The sequence below is a fragment of the Hyalella azteca genome, unplaced genomic scaffold, assembly GCF_000764305.2.
Source record: "Hyalella azteca isolate HAZT.00-mixed unplaced genomic scaffold, Hazt_2.0.2 contig17807, whole genome shotgun sequence".
Lineage (NCBI taxonomy): Eukaryota > Metazoa > Arthropoda > Malacostraca > Amphipoda > Hyalellidae > Hyalella > Hyalella azteca.
The window spans coordinates 224,859-249,283 of record NW_025947577.1 but is presented as its reverse complement, the minus strand read 5'-3'; the positions used below and the strand labels follow the sequence as shown (position 1 = coordinate 249,283).

Below are 24,425 nucleotides of genomic sequence, written 5' to 3'. Positions count from 1 at the left end.
AATTAGAGTCTTAGGCCAAGTCTCGGTCCCCTTACCTATCATGAGTTGCCTTTCACTGGGTGAAAATTTCACACTGGGCGAACATTTCTTCACTGATTCTCAAATTTATTATAGAAAAAATTAATTGAATAGTGTCATTTAATTGCAGTACAAAGTACAGTTATAACTATTTCATTGGCCATCGTGTGCCTGCCTTACTTAACTGCTCTTCTATTTCGTTGGCCATCGTGTGCCTGCCTTACTTAACTGCTCTTCTATTTCGCTTCCCTGTTGGAGTTTGTGTAGATTAATATCCGTACCAAACATAGTAAGATTTTCTTACTTAGCTGCTTTTTTCTTTATTTTTTTGTGCTTTAAGATATAATATAATGTTATAAATACATACCACTACTGAGCTTCTCTCTGTGTTGTTTGTCTTTTGTGCCATAAACTAAATTTATGTTTTGCATTGTTATCTAGAAATTCCTTTCAGGCTATGTTGGCAATAAATGAGAAATGAATCAGAAAGAAGAGATTAGAAATTCTATAGATATCGCAGCTTATCAAACTGCCAGATCTTGTTTCCCACGACATTAACATGTGGGCTTATGCCGTTAATGCAATCAGTGTTTTTCTGCTGTCTCGTAGCAGGAGATTAGTGCCATCATGTGCCATAATTTTGTTACGTCTTTAATTTGCCTGCAAGTGTTATTCACTAAATTCATGGCGAGCTGTAATTTATTTATGTGTTCACGTATAGGTAATAGTTAAATACTTCTCACGTTGATGTGCACGATGGGGAAGTTTTCAACACAGTGCGGCTCAATTGATGCACAGCATGTGTCTTGTTCCCATCAACAAAATTTTGTCTAATTAAGTTACCTTTTTTTGTTATACCCTATCGAAAAAGCAGTTCACCATATATTGTGTTCTTATATTCACTATTTCTCTCAATCAATTAAGCAGAGATACTGTGGTTTGCTTGGAAGACAATTTCTCGTGATACATTTTCTAAATATTTCTTTGTATTCTGTTCGCCTAGTTTGTTGTGCATGTCCTAAGCAACGATGTTATCAAAGCTCCTCTAGCACCCATTTGCCAGTGTTAACCTCATCGTGCATACTTACCTTGTATGAGTAGCATAGTCTTTATTTTTAAAGCAATTGCAATTGATTTTATGGTCTTCAAAAATCAAATGTGAACGTCGTCCATTGAATTCGTGTTTCCGAAGTTCTGCTACCACTTTCCCGTATCTTTAAATTTAATGCAAAATACAATATTGCTGTGTGAGAATTAATTATGCTAAAAATGGTCGAATTTTGTAATTTTATAATTGAAGTCATAAGTGAGTATTATTCTCCCGATCAAATTTCAAAAGCCTGTTAATTTATAACAATATTCAATACCTGAGCAATGAGTAAAGATGAAGATATTCGTTCGCTACTCTTTGTACTCTCCTACTATATTACAAGAAGTATATTTCATTTTAACATTTGTCTCGGTATAAAGTCAGAGCTCAGCACTTTTTTTATTCGAGCGTTGAATTTGAGACGCGAGTTGAACAAAATCACGATGAGTGGTCGCATTGCACCATTGAGGATGTTACCATCATCCATTGTACTATGTGGGAAAATCGCCTCTCATTATATCCCGTATCTCATTTATTTGAGGGATCTCAAGAGTGATTCGATGTAATAGAACCAAGTTTGTGGGTTGTAATGCCTTTACTAACAAATTTTGTATCCTTATTTCGATATATATACGCAGGGTAAACGTCATTCAAACCTCATTTGAACGGTACCGTATTTTCTTGTAAAGTTTGTGAACAAAACTAAGAGACATTCTATAATATTTGTTCAGTTTTTATTTCAATATTGTTCACGATGGCTTCAAAAGCCCGAAGTCTGTGGCCCCGCTTGCTTCTTCTGGGAGATTCCTTGACTCAGGTGATCTGGCGTCCATTGTTAAATAATATTTCAGTTTATTTTTAAAGGTAGACATTTAGTTACTGAATATCGAAACCGTAATGTCTAAATTGGGTCCTTTTGGTCTCTTTGTGCCAGGCTGATTATTTGTAATTGTTGACGACAGCAGAGAAACATGTACGTAATATGAAAGATTTATTTCGTAAATTGATCTACGTAAGATAATATAAAACACAAAATTTGATTATCTATTTTGTTTGCTAATTTATAAATGATATCAGAGAAACACAGAACATTGACGATACATTTTTGTGAACTGATTTTTACCGTCCTCTGCAGCAAAGCTTCAGCAGCGATGGTTGTTGGGGAGCCATGCTGGCGGACTCCTTCCAGAGGTGAACTGCGCAGATGCGCTCATTATATTTTTAGAGGTCAACTGCAATCATACTCGCTTCATTTATAAAACTTGACGAGTCTATGATCAGAATAAATAATTCATTCACATTTGATCATGAGAAATTGCATCCATCTAAAGCAAGGGCGACCATAGGCTGCGTCTGGCTAAATTATGCTGGCCGATTGAGGCACCTTCTTGTGCCCGTAGGTCAGTAGTAGTATTAGAAGGTATTTAGCGCTTCGTAAAAACATTATTTTCTGAAAGTAAGGCACACTCTATCAAGTAGCAGTGGGTGCGGCGAGTACGGCCAACTATCAATTTGCACAGCGCCGTTATCATCTGTCAAATGTTCGATGCGATTAGTTCCAAGCTTGTACGCAGTCCCTGATTGCAATCGGCTCATTTCCTCTCACGTTCATCCCCACCCCGATCAATAAATGACGAACGCTAGCCCTAATGAAGGAGGCAGTTGTCGTTAAATGGCATCTCCTCACTGTGGATCTCCATGTCCGACGAAGCAGTGCCCACCGCCGCCTCATCCGCCCAATCGTTGCCCATCATCCCCACGTGTCACCCACCCAACAGATCCTCACTGTCTTCCTCGCCTCTTCTATGCGCACTAGTCCGGCCAAGATTTCCCGATGATGTACCTGCTGTTTTATTGTTCTCACATTTGGGAGTCGTCAATATAAACGTCGATCTTATATCGTTGGTCGTTTATAAGAGTCAGGGCTTAAGAGGACACCAGATAGCTCCGCGGTGTACAGTAATGAGTTGTGGCTGAATCGTCCTGATATTTTTGCTGTGTCGATCGCAGCAGCACACCCCATGGCACCATCCAGCTTGGAGCCGTCAGTGGAGATGTGCATAGAGTCTGCATGCTTTGTAGAAGCGTGATTCAAGAAAATTTCTTTCAACTTTGTTGACAGTAACGAAGACTTCTGCGTGAGGCATTAATCAGGGCAGAATGTGTTGATGGGGATTCGCCCCGACCCATGTTGCCCATACATGCAAATATTTGTTGTACCTGTACTGCTTGCACGTGTTTCGTAATCTTCGAATAATGAGATCTTGTGTGCAAATAGATTTGGTTGATCTTCAGGCATGGAGATTGATGCCGTTAGCTTTCATTTACAATGTTATTTTAAGTAATCATTATGATCTCAATCCCGCAGTGCTCATTTATAACTAAGTTATATTGTCGTTCATACGGTACGCTTGCTTCAAACGTTTTTTTGTCTATGCATGAAGTTTTGTCGTGTGATCATGAATCAAGTCTATCTAAAATTCTAGACGGTGCGACGTGATCGCACGCGGCTTCTCGGGCTACAACTCGCGCCAATGGATGAGCATCTGCCGCAACCTGCCCTTAGAGAGCCTCCGGGGAGACGTTGCCGTGCTCTGGCTGGGGGCTAACGACGCCTGCACTTCACCCCTGCAACACGTGCCCATTGACGAGTACAGGAAGAACCTCGCTGACATTGTCAGGCATCTCAAGGTGATTTCCTTCATTCATTATTGTATTCAATTAATTATTATTATTTGTATTTAAGTTGGCTTGATCTGTTCGCTAGACTTTACAAATCACATAGCAAGAAATGAATGAATCACAAGAATGATAACTATGCCTTGGTTTAATATAAATCAATACAATGTTACGCCACTGATCTTCTCAATTATTTATGTCAATACGTAAGTTGAAATACATTCATGTCGGTGAAGCTACTCCCGCATCCCTAGGAAAGTTCACGATCTTCTCCATTGTTGATATGGTAAGACTCATCTCTTGTTAACACTCTATTATTCATTTCTCATTTGAATTCGACCGACAGACGTCGTGTGGCGTGTCGGAAGTGGTGCTGCTCACTCCTCCGCCCTCAAACCCCAGCGGCATGACGGAAGAGCTGGCCATGGTTCGGTCAGCGGAGCTCACAGAGCAGTACGCTGAAACTTGCAAGCTGGCTGCTCAAGACGTCAGTGTTACATGCGTCGATTTGCACACCAACTTCAAGAAACAGGTTCGTTTTTAATGCTAATTCATTTACTTGACAGAAAATATATTATATTTTCGATTAGGCTGCTTTTTGGTATAGGTGTGTTATTCAGTCGATTCCTCATTGCATGTGATGTCTTCAAATTTATAACGAAAGTTCATTGAATTCGTTGTAAATTCATCGAATGGCTCATAATTTTATTATAACATTTTTAATCATGTGCTGGTAAATTTGTAACTAAGGTGACTGTGTCAATTACAGTCGGACTGGCCGTCACTTTTAAGCGATGGTCTTCACCTCTCCCAAAGAGGAGCTATGCTCGTGCACTCGCTGGTACTGCCAGTGCTGGTGCCTCTAATCGACCAGTTCTCGCCCCAGCACATGGGGCCTGAAGATCTAATCTTGCCACTGTGGCGGGACGCTGCTAACGTTATCAACTGTCCCGACATCAATGAATGGATCGCTAAGCATCCTATGCCTCCTACTAATTCCAATGAGATTTAATTTACCTTATCGCGTTACGAGTCATGTCTTCCACCGACTAGTTTAAACATTAAGTCGGCCATTAATGAGTTTACCGTGACAATATTTAAAATCAACGATTACGGTACTTGAAGAAGTGTTAATAAATTCATACATCGCCCAAAAATGTTTTATAATATCCGACATTTGGAAATTGAAGTCATTTTTATAGACAACTGTACTTCAAATATCGTTCATTTCATAAGCCAAATAAAATGTTTTCGAAAGTTGTCACATAAGAAAATTAACAGATGTCATAGAAACTGTAAAATGCAATGTAAACGTCTGCTATATACAAAATACCTCAAATTATAGAATAAAGCCGTTATCTTTCATTTACTTTCACGTTGCATGGCAATTTGTTCTCTAAATTGTTCCTGCATCTCAAGCGCCTTTGTTTCAAAAAATTTTGCTTTAGTCAAATCTTTTGCCACTCCATCTCCTTTCTTGTACATCTGGAATAGAATAAGTTTTATTATTTATATTTAATCTACATATTTTCACGATTACAACTGTTTGCGAAACATACCTACTGCCAACAGGATCCGAGTGTTACCCAAATTATTGTACTATAGCGTTGATTTAGAAAATTTAATTTTTTATTCTTGACTTTGTGAATGAACAGACTTCTAGAAAGTCGTGAGGCTTTTCTTTTCAGTGGGTAAATGAATGCTTGCCTATTTTTTCAGCACGTTAACATTGGCTACATTTATTGAGGGAATGTATTAGTAGTTAAATGAGTTCTTACCATTGAAAGGTTACCGCACGCATGTATGCTGCCTAACTCGCAGCCTCTGTCAGCATACTTGAATGCCTTCTCCATGTCAGAAGGAATGTTGTATTCTTCCCTGCCTGTTATGTACACGGCTGACGCATAGTAGCAGGCATGCTGATTGTTCAGGTCGCAGCCTCTCAGCAGCATTTCCATACCATTCTGTCGATGGAACAAAATTGCCTTGACATATTTTCTGTGTGAATAGTTAAAGGCAAACTATTTCAGAGTGAATTAAACTTGAAGCTTTATACTGAATATTTTCAAGCAAGTATATTACCTTAGCATTTTGAATGTGAGATGGTTTGTTGTTAGCTTCTTTTTTGTTTGCATTCATCAAAGCAAGAATTCCTCCGGTGGTGCATGCTTGTGAGCTGCCAAAATTACAGCCTTTTTCGTAATATTTGGGAGCCTCTTCCCGGGCTTGCTTACTCCCTGTTATGAAATTAATTGCCCATTCATGGAAATCATATTCAAACTTTGAATAAATGGCAAAAAAAGTCTTTGACTGGCTGTAAAATTAACTATATTGAGCAAATAGGGCATATTTGCTCAAAAAAATATTTAAACATATTTTTTCTTTTGCTGTAAATATACATATATATATAATTCAGACATAAATTATCAAACCTCTGCCTCTTAGAGCCATTGTTGCATACTGGTTACAGCTCCTTGCAAACTTGTACTCATCACAATTATTTTTGAAGACTTTCATAGCTTTTTCATAGTCAGTCTTGATAGTTTCAAAGTATTCTCCAAGCAGATGACAGCCTGAAATGATACAGAGCAGTGAGAGCACATAAATCCAATAGGATTTATTACATTTTAATAACATTTCATAATCACCATTGTATTAGTATTCTCATTTGCTCATAACAAATATGAATTAGAACATGATTGAAATTTCAACTTAATATCAGTGCCTGAGTGAAATTTGGTAAGGGCATGGATTTGAATTGTTGAATAACTATAGGCAGACTTTAAACCTAAAGCTATACTGGTGGCTGATTTCTGGAGAAAATTGTGAGTGGAAAAAATTTGACACCTGCTAATTTTTGTAACAAGTCAGGGTATTGAAAATTACTAGTAATTTTAATGCTGACACTCAGAAATGAGGTGTTGATGGTCCGAATGTGGTAGAGTTTCTGCATAATTGGAGAATATGTAATTTTATTAACAGTGATGTGTGATATAATTCATTTTGCAAGAATTGTGTTGCTCTATAAATTATAGAAAAGCTTTGTATAGTTGCAACCTGGAAAGTAGACATATCCCAAGCCTGCTAGGCCTTAGGTATTGCACTTAACTTACTACTTATCAAAAATAACTATATAAAAACTGAGTTGAGAGGAGAGGTACTGAAAAAGTACAATTTGTAGAATTTTATTACCATACCATATAACCATGATAATAATAATGTCATATATTAAGTACAAAGCTCTCTCAATATTACTAAATTTAGTAAATAAGTTGTGGTTCAAGTTTCTTCTTAGAAAAGATCAAACAAATAGAAGACAGCATGATAGAAACCATTACTACATATAGAACATGCTGTGGTGATTCAAGTGTCATACTTGTACAATGTACATTGATATTAGATCTGTAGCAAGACTGGCAGGACATATAGGGCTATCTATCTTTCAAGCCATGGCAGCATGACTGAAGCTTTCCTGCCATTTTCAAAATCCCAAGATTCTTGCGCAATGAATCACCTCTTATTCAATTGTTATATAGATGATGAGGCCATGATATTCCAAATGCAGTTAAAATTTGTCAATTGCCACTTTGATTTGGGAGCCATGAAATTTCAGTGGTAAGTAGGAGACTTCCAATCTAATAGATGAACACCAATTTGATATACTAGGCCAAATTTTTCTAAAGATAAAAATTATCATTTCAGAGGTGATTTTTGAAAAAGGCAAGAAAAATATCAGCCAGATTTACAGACTTCTTATCCAATTCACACATGGCTTTCAGTTACAGCTGGCTGCTGCACCTTCTTGTCATTATTCAGCTGATATTTTTGATACAGAAAAAAATTCAGAAAAATTTTTTAATACATATATAATTTATCTAGAAACTTTTAGATTATAAAATTACAATAATCACAAGTTACAGCAAAAAACGATCTCTAATTAACTTTTGGCTCTTGCCCTGTTTATAAGATCAAATAAAGCAAAATAACAGTTTCTATAACACTTACTATCAGGTCTCTTTTCACTGAAACAGCTGAAACGATATTCAACTCCAAGCTTCTCCAAAAACTCCTTAACATCTTCTTCTTTTTGGAAATCATAATCCATTATTAAAGATAAAAGACTAAAAGGGAAATAGAAACAAGCAAGATTAGCAAAATTACTTTCCAAGATCTTTTCTTGTAAGTTCAAAGGCTAAATCTCTATGGACTGAAGTTCTGAACAGTCTGACCCTGAATCTAGGTCGGTCTTGCTAAGTCGAAGTGTCAGGCCACAGCTCACGGACAGTCGGGGACGATGCAGTTTCATCCGTTTGGCGTTTGTCTGTTTCTCCGATCTTGACTTTCTCTAGTTAACTAATTGAAATTTTAATCAACCATTAAAGTTGATCCATCACAGTATTACAGAAATTCTAAACTTTTATATAATGCAAATAATTCTTTTCAGATAAAGAACATTACGCAATTTCGGGTCTTCCAAGCTGTATGATGTGCAGATCTCAGACTCTCAGTATAATCACCGTCACACCAATTTAGGAGAACTAACGTGAAAAGTTTCCGGCAATATATTTTCCGCAAGATTGGAAAAATCGGCGGCGTTACCGAAAACACCGGTAAATATTTGCAATATTTGTGTAAAGTCAACAATTTCAAATAGTTTAACGTTCATTTTGAGTAGGTACTAAATAAAATACAGTCAAATACTATATACATAGAAATTTATACAAGAAACGAACTAACAATTGATGAACTAAATATTTCACGCACAGGCAGTGATTGGTACATCGGATATCAAACAATTTGATAAATTTGTACTAAAATTATATCATACACTTGTAACTGATCCAGTTCAACTAAATAGAACACTGATTATAGTTTTTTATAGTCGACATTTTTGTATCAAGCGTGCTAGAAAAGTATATGAAGTGGACTCGGAAAGCTGGGCTAGCATTTGAATGCTTAGCAATAGGAGGTGTAATAATGGATCAGTGCTAATTCCCGAAAACGCACACACACACACAAAAATGATTTGAAGAGAAATCTGGAACTTCAGAAACTAGCCTACTCATACAAGTTGTTAAACACAACACGCGCACCAACATATACGATAGAAATTCCATATCTTCTAGTAAATTTTAAAGCACCATAATAAAAACAGGATCAAATTACTAACGAAACTATCAGGAACGTTGTTTTAACCCTTCTCTCTTGAAAATTTGGCTAAGAAAATATAACCGACAAACCCCAGGAGTTAGTTGAAGTATATTGGTTTGCTAGTGCTTCAGCTATCAAGCTATTTCGCACCGGAGGTCATAATATAACATCGCCAGCGATGCGGAAGGTCTCAATTATTCAAAAATCTTAATCTAATCATCACCTATAAGGGAGCGGGAGGCCTCAGATGTCCAGCGCGCTGAAGCTGGCTAGAAAGAAGCGTTAGCATCTCAAAAAGAAGTGACAAGGGACAGGTGAAAAGCAACAGAAACGACGTTGTCGCATGGTGTCCGCGCTACGCACAATTGAAACGTATTTAATTATTATGTCGTTACCGGTAACGTAACACCAGTTTTCCTAACATAAAAACATGACAGCGTGTCGAGAGCACAGGCCACAGCAGCCAGGAATGGGGCTATTAAAATTCCAGAGCCTGTAACACATCAAGCAATTTCAGTCAAAAAATCGCTTCGCACAATACCACCCAACAGCTGGCCAACTAGTGGCCGAATCAGTNTAAGAGACAGGCACGGGCCACAGTAGCCAGGAATGGGGCTATTAAAATTCCAGAGCCTGTAACACATCAAGCAATTTCAGTCAAAAAATCGCTTCGCACAATACCACCCAACAGCTGGCCAACTAGTGGCCGAATCAGTTACGGAAACCTGCCCGTCGACGTCAAGCAGAATGCCATACAACCGAAATACGTGGCAGGGGCGCCTGAATGAAGCGAATGACCAGAAAACCATAATGTATGTATTGACTGACTTGATGGGACTAGACTAGATACAGTTCGTCATTATGGGCAACTTCAAGCAAATTTTCTATCTTTCACGTACCTGCTTGTAAGAGCATTGATAATCTTATCCACGAAGCCACTGGACAAGACAAAATGGTGTTGTTGCCACACAAGTCAAAATGTTTTAAAATGTTAATCATTGCGATTCGGTAGCGCAAGCAGCAGACCTTCCGTTGGCCATTGGACGATGGACAACTGGAGGTACTTCTACTGAGTAGTAGTAGTAGAAGATTTACTAGCGCTTCAGATAGCTATCTATTTCGCGCCGGAGGTGAGATCTTCAGCTACGTCAAAGATGTTTGGTCTCTTCCATTTTCAAGGCTTATAGCCTGATCCATTTTAGGCGCAGGAAGCATTGATAATCTTATCCACGAAGCCACTGGACAAGACAAAATGGTGTTGTTGCACCACAAGTCAAAATGTTTTAAAATGTTAATCATTGCGATACGGCAGCGCAAGCAGCAGACCTTCCGTTGGCCATTGGACGATGGACAACTGGAGGTACTTCTACTGAGTAGTAGTAGTGGTAGTAGTAGAAGATTTACTAGCGCTTCAGATAGCTATCTATTTCGCGCCGGAGGTGAGATCTTCAGCTACGTCAAAAATGTTTGGTCCCTTCCACTTTCAAGGCTTATAGCCTGATCCATTTTAGGCGCAGGGGCTGGGCAGTAGATTCCCTGCTCATGGAGCGAGGGTCCGCTCCGACTTCATGTATCAACTCCAGCATAAGTTTAGTGAGACTTGGTCTAGGTGATGGGAAGGTGCAATTATAGTTTCGCGAAAGGCAGTGGTGCAAGTGCATATGACCGACAGGTGGTGACGTTACAGGGTCATGCTAAATCTCTGGCAGCAGGTTGCATTCCATCAGGTATCGTCTAAGGTTATCGGTTTCGAAGTTACTTCGCCGGTCCTCCCGCAGCATTCTAGTGAGCATCTCGTCATGATCAAGGGATGATGTGTTGGGGTAGCAATTTTTTCGGATGTCGTTGTAGCTAGGGCACTCCGCCAAGACATGCAGAACTGTCAGGGGGACCAGGCAGCCGTCACAATATGGTATAGGGCGCCGCTCAATCAAGTAGCCATGAGTGAGGCGCGTATGGCCAATCCTCAGTCTACATAGCGCTATCTCCATTTGTCGAGATCTCTGGTACGATGAGCTCCATGTTGATACACAGTCCTTGATTGTTCTCAGTTTATTGTTTCTCGTGTTCAGCCACAGCTCGCGCCATATATGGTGAACGCTGGTCCTGATGCGGGGGTAGTTGTCGTGACATGGGACGTCCTCCGTATAAATGGCCGCGTCCGACGAGGCAGCGCCAACCGCCGCCTCATCCGCCCTGTCGTTTCCCCGCATCCCCACGTGTCCCGGGACCCAGCAGATGCTTATCGTTTTTCCCGCCTCCACCAGGCGCAAATGCCAGGCCAGGATTTCCAAGATGAGAGGAAGTTTGCTGTTGTGGGTTCTCAGGGCCTGCACTACACTTTTGGAGTCTATAAATATTGTAAAGTTACGTTCGGGGTGGTCATCTATAAGGGCCAGGGCACAGAGGACGCCAGACAATTCCGCCGTATAAATTGAAGCGTTGGGGCTCAGTCGTCTTGATATTATTGTTGTGTCGGTCGTAGCCGCACACCCCACTGCGTCGTCCGACTTTGAGGCTTTGAGCCGTCAGTGCATATATGGGTCGAGTTTGTATGCTTTGCTTTGTAGTTGCGTGGTCCAGGAAAAGGTTTTTCATCGCAGTTGCCTGCAACTCAGATTTTAGTGGGAGATTTTGATCCGGGCAGAAGGTGCTGATGGGGATTCGCCACGTGTAAATGTCCTCGAACGTGACGGGCATAACCTGCATCTGTTGGGCCTGTGTTGCTTAGTGACCCATGTTGAATGTCAAGATTCGATACATACCACACCAGATGGCATACCCTTCATTGAAAATGGTATAAGTCGCACAATCTAGGGCACATCCTTAAGCAAGTGCACAAGACTTAACGTTACAATCTTAGAGGGCCATCTCTGAATATCGGCCTTCAAATTTGGTTACAAAATTATATGTTAAGTTTATCACTAAATACGTGGCTTCATCGTTCCTATTGGAGCAAGATTTAATACGTTTCTTGTACGCGGTGCTCCCCTCCAAACTCAACACAAAAAATTTGTGCATATAAACCAAGACACAAGACAATAATCCATGCCAGCGAAAATGAATGCAAGGAAATTGTAATGTTCAAGAGGCAATATATAAAGCGTATCTTCGTTCCATAACTCAGAATAATAATTTTAGCTGTTCAGCATGAGTCGAATAGTGAATTCAGCGCAAATTGGGTGGATTGAAGGCAAAGATTAGGAAGATTTTAAAAATTTACATCGAAAAGTTCGAATCATTAGAAATAGCATACAAAAAATATTGCAAACCGGAATTTTTTATCTAAGTATTTCATTCATAATTGGAAAGCAAGATTAAAAGCCAAATACTTGTCTGTTCAACGAGAGATCGAATTATCTCCCACTATATCCGCTACCGGTACCACAACATTTCGCATCAATTAGTTGAGAACGTTTCAATTCAATTAAAACCTCGTTACAATTAAATCAATGCAGAGAATGAATTATCAAATCCTTACTCATTGTGGATATAGTTAAGCCAATTCGTTATTTTCAACTTCAATCTTGCTCACAAAAAAACACCTGTAGAATTTGTAGTTATGTTCATCAGCACTATAACTTATGTACATACTTGAGCTATCAGAATAAAACCTCGGTCTTAGATGGACTTGATACCCAAATAAATAAATAATTAAATTACACCTAGCAGCTGAAGTTACTTGCATCAAGTTTGCGCATGCAACTCGGCCGTTCTAGCTCCCAATTTTCGAAACTCGATCTCCAGCCAGTCGGTGATGCGCTTCATGGCTTCATGTTTTGATACTTTGTCATGACTGAGTTGTGCTAATAAAGGACCTGTATCTAAAGGCTCCCCCACTACTATTGTAACTCGCTTCCCTACGCGAGGGATAAAAGGACGAGTGTTAGGTAAAACAGAATCCATTCCGAGGTGATAAATTATTAAAATTATTGGAGCCTTGCCGGGAAACCGTGCAAGATCACTATTCTTAATCATAGTATGATTGGAAACTCTGGATGTGAGGCTGTCCGAGTAATTGCCTTCAAGTTTCCTTTCAGAAGAACTATTCAATGAAAACGATGGTTCCACCAGTCGCAATGATTCCCGAACCTTATGCAGGGCCGAAAATAGAACTGATGAAGTTTCAGAAAAGTTCCCACTGATCTTTCTATACAAAGAGGGACTTAGTTCTTCAGCCGGCTCTGGTGTGTTGATTAACTCATTTTGTTTCAGTAAAAAGCTCTTGCCAGACCAGCAATCGTATATTAGCCTTCCAATACCCCATTTCAATCGCAAAATTTCTTTCTTTTCATTGACTTTTCCTTCTGGGAAGATGTGCACCCAGCTTCCTTCACGCAGGCGTGAGCAGCAGAAGTCCATGCCTTGCTGTGGGGTAAGGTAAGTGTTAGAAAATGAGCGCAGAAAAATGACTCTTGGAACATCACGATAAAATGATTTCAACGCGAAAACCTTACTAACAGTAGATTTTCACACACACTGAGTAAAATACTTTCACACATATTAATATTAAGTATGACACTTTCACTGGCTGTGACAGTGCCTCTTAAACCTGATCGAAGGCGATTTGGAAACAGAAATAGAGTCATAATATAATTCAGAAATAGCGTCATAATGTAATTCATTCTTGGCCATTTTCATTGAGCCAGAAAACTTGCAGCCAGCGGCAATTGGGTTGAGAATACACGCCAATATAATGAAATTAATTCTAGAAGAAATATATATACTATTATAGAGAGAATAGAAAACATATAAATATATATAGGTATATATTGAGAAGACTTGCCTGGAAGACTCCATTGCCCCTGATGCAAGGAACACATTTACCAGAACTGAAAAACCAATTTAAAGAGCGCGTTGTAAAGACAATGTCGTGTGCGGCCAGAGACCAGCGCATGAGGTGAGCTGACCACAAAGACTTCCACGGAAGAATGCCTGCAATAAACACTTATTAGATTACGTTTTATTAGCCTCCTCCCAGTTCAAAACACAATTTTGAATATATCTGCAGGTTTTGAGTTACAGCTCATTCTATTTAATTGTATATTAGCTAAGGTTTGTGTGAGTTTGAAGCCTGGCACCAGAAATATTTTGGTGTTGTTGGGGAGCCTATCAAGGATGCTTATTGAGTCGGGATATTATGTGTACCCGGAAATTCATTTGTGTTGGTTGAATAAGAATTGGAGGAAAGGAAAGGAGAAAATGCGCTCTCTGTCACTCACTGCAGTGAGTACCGAGTTATATTTTTGAACATTTAGAATACATAATCTTTATAAATATAAACGAGGTAAAGGATTACAGTGATGCCAGGATTCCCATAACAGGATTCAAAATTGCAGGGATTATCAAGCCTGGACAATGCCAGGCTAAACCTGCTAGTTTCTTCATAAAGAAACATTACATTGATACTTGGGAAAATCTTGTTGATGTCTTCCAGCAGGTAAACTTTTTAATCGAATTTTTACATAAAACTTAACAGAGCAAATGTTCCTTTTCAAACTTAAACATTTTTTGGATCCCCTCCCTCTGTTTGTATATTTATTTCAGGTAGAGAAAATTATGTCAAAAATATAACTCAGTACTCACTGCAGTGAGTGAGAGTGAGCGCATTTTCTCGTTGACAAAAAATTGAGGTCACGAACAGACGGACGGACAGACAGACAGACGGACGTAGCGAGCATAATAGTGCATTTTTTCCATAAATGAGAAAATGTAAAACGTAAAAAAGTAGAATAATGACTTACGAATTAACTCGACTGAGAATTCAGTTTCCCAGGTGTCAGGAATATGTTTATTCTGTCATTCATTATCCACAATACTGAGATATCATTATCCAGAACATGAATACTTTTTTTTTTTTGCTTTATCTCTGCATGCATTCATTTTGTTCTTAATTACGGTATTCTTACTTGATTCACTCATTATGGCTCGTGTAATGTAGGTAATGATAAATAAATCCATGGTTATTAGGTTATGAATTCGTACATAATTAGTTTAAATTACATTGGTTTTGCAGAATCCTGCTTTGTACTGCTCCTTTTGACTATTCTATCTACTTCTGTCATTTCACTATCAGTACATAAAAGTTAGCTAAACTTTCATAGTTATATTCCAGCATTGTTTTATAGTTATATTACGTACATGATCACATTGATCATTCAATATAATAGAATTGTTAGAGCCAGTGTTTATTCTCATCCACCCATTGAGATCCTATTGAGTTCATAAAGTTATAAATACTAATTTCTCCTCAACTGTGGGATGTAACTCCTAACCATCAACATTATGTAAGTGAACTCGTTGTTGTACTTCTCATAATAGAAAAATTACACAAAATTTTGTCCTTGTATCCCCAAAAAGGATTTTTGAAGTTAATGCATAAAATATTTTTCAGAGAGTAAAACCTATTGTAACTAAGTTCACCAACATTAAACTTCTCAATGAAGAACATGAGATGGAGTATTGAAGAGACCTAATTATTATAGGTATCAGTGAACAATATAAATTCAATTCTGATCAGACTCGTGCTTAGAAAATAATTTATCCAACTAAGATGCTCAAGGTCTGCAAACTTAACTTCCTTGCAAAATAATTGAGTAGCCAATTGTTCACCATAAAGGAAAGGGTCATCCATGCAGCTGTGATGGTTGCTGACTGTTATTAGGGGCTGGTCTCGGGGACGCTTGTTCACCCACCAGCTGAAGGTAGAACCATTGTGGACAGTCACAGAATTAAGATAGCCTGTAAATAAATCCAATGAATATGGTTCCAACTGAGGGCATCAATTAACTTAGGATTTCTGAATAAGATGTTTTAGGTACCTATATGCTGCAGAAAAGAAATGGCTAAGTGTATGTAGCTTATAATAAAATATAGTATCACAACTTGATATTTTTCTCGCTAGATGTATTAGTTACAAACAAACCTATCATTTTCCATGAAGCAAAACTCACCCAAAGAAACCATAGAGAATCCCCCAATTAAATTTAAAACCTAAAGATTTTCTAAAATATTTTAATTATTCACTTGAAAGTCACTGGCTTCTACCTGGTATGCTTGAAGCTTATGCATTAAATGAGGGACTTACAAAGCCAAACTTTGCTAAGGGTGCCAACAATAGGAACTATTGCAGAGCTCCTGGTCACAAAAGATGAGGGAACACCAGCATTCATCTCGGGGAAAGGCCATCCAAATCGCAAGGTGTCAGGGGCCATGGTAAAAGCTTGAGATCTTGCAGCTCAATAAATGACTGAGCACCCAATATCAACATTAGATGGCTGATGGGCAGTTATAATGCAGGAACCTGAAAAACAAAAACCATTTGGATTCCAGAGATTAAATTCAGAAATAAGATACAGTTTATTAATATTGTATTTAATGATAAAATTGAATGAATGACAAGAAATCCTGCTGAATCTCACATGTTGCTGAACATTAAGATCTACTAAAGAACAGCTCCTGTCCAAATATACCACTGAGTTTAACAACATTATACAATATAAAACAGATGAAAATTGGGAAATATACCTAGTTGTTGAAATAGTTGAACGCCATAGTCATGGTCATTGGTTCTAGCTTGTAATATATTAAAACTAAGTTGCAGCCTTTATAGGCTTGATTATATTTCTTGCATTAAATTTTCAATACATTTGGAATCTTGTGGTCCAATTGTGCAGTGTGCATGATTGTTAACAATTAGGTTGCAGGTAATTAATCTAGAAAGAAAATTGCAGCCCCAAAAATGGCAAGAAAGCTCTAGTCACAGGTTGTCTGAAGTTGAAAGGTAGATATAGGTATTCCATGCCATGATATATTCCATTGAAATTATTGCATTTTGGAAATTACTTGAAATTATCACAAATCTGGAAGACCGCATGTGCACAGTTAAGTTTCCAGTACCTACGTTGGATGGATCAGGATTTGCTTTTTTCTAAGCAAAATTTTTAATATGGCAAATATTTTTATTACTACAGACCTTAGCAGAAGTAACTTTTCAAAATATCGTTTTTCACTATTTTTTCCAGGAATTTTTCAAAGCTAGTAAATGTAGTATTTCTGAACTTCCTTTATACTACATAGATAGGAAAAATGTTGACGTTTACACTACTATATTTAGTTTTGCAATATTCCAATTAGTTTTGCTACTAAAACAGTTTTACGCCATGTCGGAGGACTGTCCCGAGTTACCCCGCCCATCCCAAGTAGCCCTGGTTGACGGTATTCATCCAAAATACTTGATTAACAAGTTGACTACAAAGTGGTACATATGCGTACCACACATTTTTCTGGTTTTTACAAAACTAAAAATAATTAAATAAAACAAATAAAAAACTGTTAAAAAACCATGTTTTCTTAATGGACAAAAAAGAAAAACATTTACTCTTACATAACATACCGTACAAGTTATGTAAAATGTTATGTAATGTTATGTAGGAGTAAATGTTTTTTTTTTTTGTCCATTAAGAAAATGTGTTTTTTCAAGTTTTTTTAATTGTTTTATTTCATTATTTTTAGTTTTGTAAAAACCAGAAAAACATGGTTTTTATAAATATTCTTTATATTTATTTATTTTCTACTTTTTAGTTAGCAATTTTAGCAATTGAAATTAATTTCCAGGGTTGGCAATTGTGGATGTTCGAGAAAAAACTCAATTCCAAACCGTGAATTTTCTGTGTTTTTTTTAATTTTTTTTCTCAAAAATTTTTTTTTTCAATTATTATTTCTGGTGATCAAATCTTGAATTGTTAGGCAGCATAAGCATGCATGCCAAATTTAATGTTTCTAGGATGTTCAGAAGAGCTCTAAATTAAGGTTTGAATTTTTGATGACAGACACACTAAACGAAGTCAAGAAAAATGTGGTAATTACCAGACAACAGATCTTGAAAATGGCTGGTGACTGTTTGGGCTAAAAAACCATATATTGGCAACGCTGCTTGCACCCTCTGCACCCCGGTGGCTCAGTTAGATACAAAGTGGATTCTTTCTTTGGAAGGCCAGGCCAGTAGCCTAAAAGCAGTGGCAATGATGGTAGATGAATTATCTCCAATCTAATGGACATGCAGGACTTTGAAGGGGTGAGATTTCAGAAAAAAAAAATCAAATTTTCCAGCCTTGATAAAATGTCATTTGGTATTTTGTGGGTAACCTGTTAGTCCTGTTGCTGCAGATGCTGCTAGCCTGCTAGGAGGATCTAGGTAACCATACCTTACCTGTGTCTACAGCTTCAGGATCAGGAGCATTTGGTTTAGGCCACATGTGCCACCAGAGGCTAGATACACCAATACACCATAGGCATGGTGACAAACCAGAGATTTTTTCGAATCAGTTCATTTTGAATATCCTAACTTTTCCAATATTTAAACCAATTTCTTAGGTATGATAATGCTGGTATCATGATACTTTACTGGTCTACTTATGCTATAGGACTCAAAAATGAACTTGAGATAGAGTAAAAAAAACTCTCTGCTTTTCCACTCACTTTGACCATAGGTCTCAGCATTACTGCACATTGCACAATATTGACGCTTCCAGACACAATCAACATGTATGAAAAAAGTTTTCTAAGTTTTGTAGTCTGCAAAGTAAGTTAAAAAGTTCCCATTCTACTTGAACATAAAGAGGATACATTAATTAGGCTGATTTAGGCATATAAAATGGCATATGGTAAACACACCATATTCTGACACTGTAGGTAATTCCTACACTTCTAAACTTTTTCCTTTATATTAAGCTTTGTCTTAGTTCCACGCATGCATAGATGGTTGAAATAGTGACATCATACTATTGCGTGCAATATTTCTGCAAAACACTAGGTCTAGCAGGAAAATGTTAAGATCTGCAGTCTGCAGAGCAAAACTCCACATCACCCACTACACCCAGTGAGAACATCGAAACACAAGTGAAAGCCGACAGTTAACCTTGCTCTACCAAATCGTGATAAACTGTTTATGTAGAAAGAATATTATGGTTTGAGACTTTTAAATAAGTCTGTGAATATATTGGGAATCCTTTAAGTATAGCACTTGTATTTGCTGATTTTAAGTGGTAAACGAGTTAATAGATGATAAATTTAAGAAAGGATTTTAGTTACATAAAAACTAATTCTGATACCGTAAAATGGGGTAACTTAGACCGGCGGGGTAACTTAGACCACTTTTCGTTTTTTTTACAAAAACCCCCACAACTCAAAAACTATTTGACATAGAAAAATTTTGTCAATGGGCATTAAAGGCCTATCTGGCTAAAAAAAGAGTAAATTTTCCGCCATGAGGTCCTTAAGTGAATCACGAAATCGTGTGATACATAAAACAATTTTTTATTTAATTAGTTATCACATCCTTCAAACGCTTGTTGCAATAAAATATCTGTGGTATTTTCATAAATCACCTTCAAATTCAGTCCCCATTTTATTAGGAAATGTTAAAAAGTCATTACTGGCAGTACACTAAGGTGAAATGAGTGCATATTTTCTATCAAACTACACATGGTAGTATCTATTTCGGATAATGAGTATTCTCATTTTCTCTTGAAATTCTCATTCACTTGTGCCAGAAAAGTTAAAATCTCGCGTCTTTAAAAAAATGAATACGGTTGAAACAATATTCACAGATTTTTCGCAAAACGGCCCTATAAACTTGGCCTGCCTAATAACAGAAACTGAAAACTGTCTAAATCTGGGCGTTTGGCCAGAAAAAGGGCCCGTCTGGCTAAAGTTTATTTAATTTCAAAGAAGGAATTAATAATAATGTAGCTGTTTCAGCAATTCTTAGGCCGCAGGCTTGTCGCCGATTCTTAACATCACAGAACATTCACAGCTTGTTGCGGTCTCGAACACGCAAGTCACTGCTCCAATTTTACTTAGCCATACTGGCGCTCAGTGCAGGGATTGAACCCGCAACTCTCTGCTCCGATCTTGGTGCTCTGAACTTTAACCACTGGGCCATCATTAGTAGTTTTTACAATAATTCTAACAGTAGATAACTGCTAAACAAATTTTAATTATACCTTTTCGCAAGGACTACCTAGCCGTGATAATGGCGTCATGCTGAACTTAAAAAGGTCAACACGTTATTTGAAAATTGGCCGACTAATGAATGTTTTCATTCATTTACGCAAAGTATAATCACATGTTAATATTACTTTGCATCGGGAATCCTTTTTCATTAAGAATATGGTGTAAAAAAAGAAATGTATAGAATGCATTTCATCACGTGCGTCAGTTTCTGGTCAGAATCGGCAAGGAAGCCGGGCGGTTAAGCACAGCAAAATTGTAGCAGTGAGTTGCGAGTTCGAGACCGCAAAATGCTATAAATGTTCTGCGATGTTAAGAATCGGCGACAGGCCTACGGCCTCCTAAACGCTGAAACCGCTATTATTTATATTATTATTATATTATACAAATATTTTCTGAATAAACTGTTGGAAATAAATCTACGGAGTTCATCAGCAATATTTTATTATCTTTTTATGTCGCTCGTCAAATGAAATTTACAAAATAGGCATTGTCAAGTTTTTTAAGAATATTTTCTTCCACTATCTACTCAGACGTAGTGATATTCAACAGCATTCAAATTATTTATTGAATTATAATTTGATGACAGAACCTTTAAGTTTTAATATCACAAATCGATCGAATGCATGGATGACTTTGTATATTATTTACAAATATATAAATAAATTCAATTACACTAATTATTCTTTCACAGTTGCAATTGTTAAACCTAAAGCAGACGTAGCGGTTCACGCGTCCGCAATGGCTGTGGCAGTTGTTTCATGCATTACTTGGCAGAAAAAACACGAATTAAACAGTAACATTGTCTTTTAAATTAGTACATCCATATTTGTCTCTGTACGTGACACAGCAGTAGCCGTTGTTACAACAGTTTCGGCTGTAACTCTTGAAATTCTCATTCACTTGTGCCATAAAAGTTGAAAACCTAGAGCAGACGTATATAAAGTTGAAAACCTAGAGCAGAGCTACAAAGAAAAATAGCTGGTAGTGCATTGTTTGTAGCTTTAACTGCAGCAGTAGTCTTTCGTTGTGAAGCACTACTAGTTAGCAAATTCTTTTTGCTAGCAGCAGTTGCTGTTCCCTGTAAAGCATCAGTAGCAGTACCCCTTGTACAGCGGTAATTGCAGTACCCTGTACAGCAGCAGTTGCAGTACCCTGTACAGCAGCAGTTGCAATACCCTGTACAGCAGCAGTTGCAGTACCCTGTACAGCAGCAGTTNTGCAATAGTTCAAAGCAATTTTATGGGTTTATTATTTTAGACAATAATTGTCTTTGAAATGGTGGTGCAATCACTTTTTTTACTATTCATTGTCTCTTTTCATACAGGTTTAAATATGAGCAAATAGTAAGCCAGAAACATGAATATATCTGTTCAAGATTTTGCTCATGTTGTTTGAAATCTCTAACTATTAATTTATACTTATAGAAGCAGTTTAATCCAATATCCTATCTCCATACAATCTGAAACATAGTGGCAAAGGAGAACACTTTTTGTTATCCTTCTTCAAGTTCATTATCAAGTCCTATAAGTAGACTATTAAGTATCTTGGATTCCAGCATTATCATACATAAGAAATTGATTAAAATATTGAGTAGATAACAAAATTCAAAACAAAATGATTTAAAAAATGTCTGGATTGCATTATGATTAAAAATATCAGGCTGAATTTATCAAAAATTGCAGATAAAAACAATTGTTTCAATGAAGATTTTTCATGGGGGATTTATAACCTCATTTCTTACTGAAGAAATAAGAAGATTGCCAAAAGAATGGGAGAAAATTAGCCAGGCCCAGATATGCAATTATTCTCTCTGATTCATGGGTGTTTCTAGCCTACATAATTTTACAGTTTGGTTTCCACAAACTACAATTTTGTCATGACATTAGCTTCAGTAAAAAATACCCTAGCTGGTCTAAGCTGGATTAATATTTAATTTTTTTTTTTTTAATTGCTTTCAAGACTTCGGGTATGAACAGATCACACCTCCCAGCCTGAGCACAACTGGGTTTCCTTGTACTATATTGCCACTCTGAATAATATTTAATAGGACATAATTAACTTATTCTAACCTTAAATTCCAGTTAGACTGTCTGCTCAGAATTTCAGAAATATTTACTGGAACTAGGCTAGAGATTTATTTTTCCACAGTAAATTCATTTCAATTTAGGTATTTCTATATTCCAATGCAATTAAAAATACACAAAAATGATAACACAATGTTTTTCCTCTTCATTTATGGCAACAAAAATTGTATTTCAAAATATGTACAATTTATTTTATCAAGTCATTTAAAATGTGCATTGTATAGTAAGTTTGAAACCCTACAATTACAAACTTTGGAAAGCTATTATTGCCATTGGTCCATTCACTCCATTGGATTGGTGCATTTGAAAACTTTAAACTAATAAATCAAAAAAATTTTTTTTGTAATGTATATCATTAAAATTTCTAAGAAGAATATGAGAATTTTAAATAAAAATCTTTCGTGGATTGTCAGCAGTTCTTTGTCCCAAATCATCTTCCCGAATATTTCATAACAGTGGGAACTGGGAATTTGGGAAACAAAGAGAATCAGCTGACAATTCCAACAATCAGCTGACGATCTGTCTCTTATACACATCTAGATGTGTATAAGAGACAGGGACGTCGGCTGCCCACATGTCGCACGAGAGAGACAGAGAAGGGAAATATAAGGAATCCTGCCTACATAATAACTTAACCCCACAACTGAGATCTGCAGTAAGACACCGCGAGCTCAACGGTGGGGCGCTCAGGTACAATCCCCCTAAGAACGCGAAATCCCATAGGACTTCTGAGGAGCACAGACACCAGTCAGAAGTCCCCCCTGAGGGGTTGTCCAGTGAAAATACTTGGTTGAGTTGGGTCTCTTTCTCTACCACTAGCCTCCGGGATTAAATAGATTAACTTGATCTATTGTCAATTTACAACTTAAGAACCTCACCTGCTCAGTGCTCACCACTGGCACTGGCCACTGGTCAGTGGTCATCACTCATCAGAAAAATTAAGAGGCAAACCTCCAGCTCTAGGTTCCAGTTTAGGAGAAGTTCATAACATTTAAACCTTACCAATTGCCATTGCCTATGCAATCACTTTTCTAATATAGTTTCTTATAATTGTACAGCAAATAGTTTCTAATAATTGTACAATGTACAGCAACACAGAGCGGCCCAGTGCCAGCAGTGGTGACAATCAAACTTATCAAAGTACCATACCAACAAAGATTGGAGCAGTCAATACTCAATAGTGATCCCAGGCTCCCAGCTACGTAACTTACCTGTGGCTGTGACAGTTCTGGTCAATTCGGCAAGGTGACCGGCCAGGCTGGGCAGTTAAGCACTTAAGCAGATTAATATCAGATCAGTTAGTTCATTTTTCTTAGTTGCGTGTTCGAGACCGCAACAAGCTGCAAATGTTTTGCGATGTTATGAATCAACGACAGGACTAATTAAAAATTTCCGATGCCGACCGCCAAAAATGGATTTCAGATTCGTAATCTACACCCCAAAAAACATATAATTTAAAAAAAAACACCCTTTTTTTTGGATGTACTTAATCTGCAATAATACCGTACCATTATACCATACCAACAAAGATTGGAGCAGTCAATACTTAGTGATCCCAGGCTCCCAGCTACCGTGCTGCGTGCTACGTAACTTACCTGTGGGCTGTGGCTGTGACAGTTCTGGTCAATTCGGCAAGGTGACCGGCCAGGCTGGGCAGTTAAGCCCTTAAGCAGATTAATATTAGATCAGTTAGTTGCGTGTTCGAGACCGCAACAAGCTGCAAATGTTTTGCGATGTTATGAATCAACGACAGGACTCACAGGCCTGAGGCCTAACTTCTAACTGTCTAACAAACGCCGCTTACCAGCTGATCGATGCTATGATAAAAGTTACAACTTAGAAGCAAAACCAAATAGCTAGGCTAAAAGTAAAAGTCACACGAATGGATCAAAGGTTGAACTGGAACAAACAAATAAAAACGTTGATGGAAATCGAAATCAGTTTGATTTTGCTAGCGGCTAATTTCTTATAATTGGTACTAGATTTAAAGTGATAACGATTGGTATCAGTAGCACCGGCGCTGTGGCTTGCAATCTAGCACCAACGGTGACCAACCTCTATTGAACTTCAGTTGTCGAGATGTCGACTTGTCTCAGCTTGAACTTCGCGACCGGCAGAAGTCGAAGTCTGAATGTGAAATGGCATGGTAACCTCTGGTAACGGTTGCCGGATGTTGATGGATGGAAACGGCCAAACCAGCACACGCAAAACCACAGTTGAACTATATAAGGTTGACCTAGAGAAGTTCCGTCTTTCAGTTCAGTTTTCTTGTAACGTCACTGAGATCGCAAAACGTAAACAAACCAGTCATTCCCATGACGGATTGGTTGACAGCTTTGATCGCATTTCAGTGATTGGTTAATGCCCGTGACGTCACTGAGATCAGT

At 37.8% G+C, this 24,425-nt stretch overlaps 3 protein-coding genes across 6 annotated transcripts; 1 reads left to right on the top strand and 2 right to left on the bottom strand.

Annotated features, from left to right (window-relative positions):
* Positions 1-172: 172 nt before the first annotated feature.
* On the top strand, positions 173-6,438 carry LOC108676939 (isoamyl acetate-hydrolyzing esterase 1 homolog). Its single transcript, XM_018165100.2, has 5 exons — positions 173-1,925; positions 2,244-2,299; positions 3,595-3,799; positions 4,134-4,319; positions 4,557-6,438. The coding sequence occupies exons 1-5, from the start codon at positions 1,863-1,865 to the stop codon at positions 4,797-4,799; spliced, it is 753 nt and encodes a 250-aa protein (XP_018020589.1). The 5' UTR covers positions 173-1,862; the 3' UTR covers positions 4,800-6,438.
* LOC108676940 (cytochrome c oxidase assembly factor 7 homolog) lies at positions 4,934-8,385 on the bottom strand. Its single transcript, XM_018165101.2, has 5 exons — positions 7,793-8,385; positions 6,220-6,360; positions 5,870-6,024; positions 5,566-5,751; positions 4,934-5,272 (listed from the first exon to the last, which is right to left on the bottom strand). The coding sequence occupies exons 1-5, from the start codon at positions 7,890-7,892 to the stop codon at positions 5,150-5,152; spliced, it is 705 nt and encodes a 234-aa protein (XP_018020590.1). The 5' UTR covers positions 7,893-8,385; the 3' UTR covers positions 4,934-5,149.
* A 3,758-nt stretch (positions 8,386-12,143) lies between these two features.
* LOC108676938 (tafazzin) lies at positions 12,144-24,244 on the bottom strand. 4 transcript variants are annotated; one of them, XM_047885397.1, is made up of 6 exons: positions 24,094-24,244; positions 23,634-23,702; positions 16,026-16,241; positions 15,551-15,679; positions 13,725-13,873; positions 12,144-13,306 (listed from the first exon to the last, which is right to left on the bottom strand). In XM_047885397.1, exons 3-6 carry the CDS (start codon positions 16,150-16,152, stop codon positions 12,626-12,628), a joined length of 1,086 nt encoding a protein of 361 aa, XP_047741353.1. In that variant the 5' UTR covers positions 16,153-16,241; positions 23,634-23,702; positions 24,094-24,244; the 3' UTR covers positions 12,144-12,625. The 4 variants fall into 4 exon arrangements, with proteins under 4 accessions (XP_047741353.1, XP_018020586.1, XP_018020588.1 ...); XM_018165097.2 differs by lacking the exon at positions 23,634-23,702; XM_018165099.2 differs by lacking the exons at positions 23,634-23,702; positions 24,094-24,244 and adding an exon at positions 23,250-23,387.
* Between the last annotated feature and the right edge of the window lie 181 nt (positions 24,245-24,425).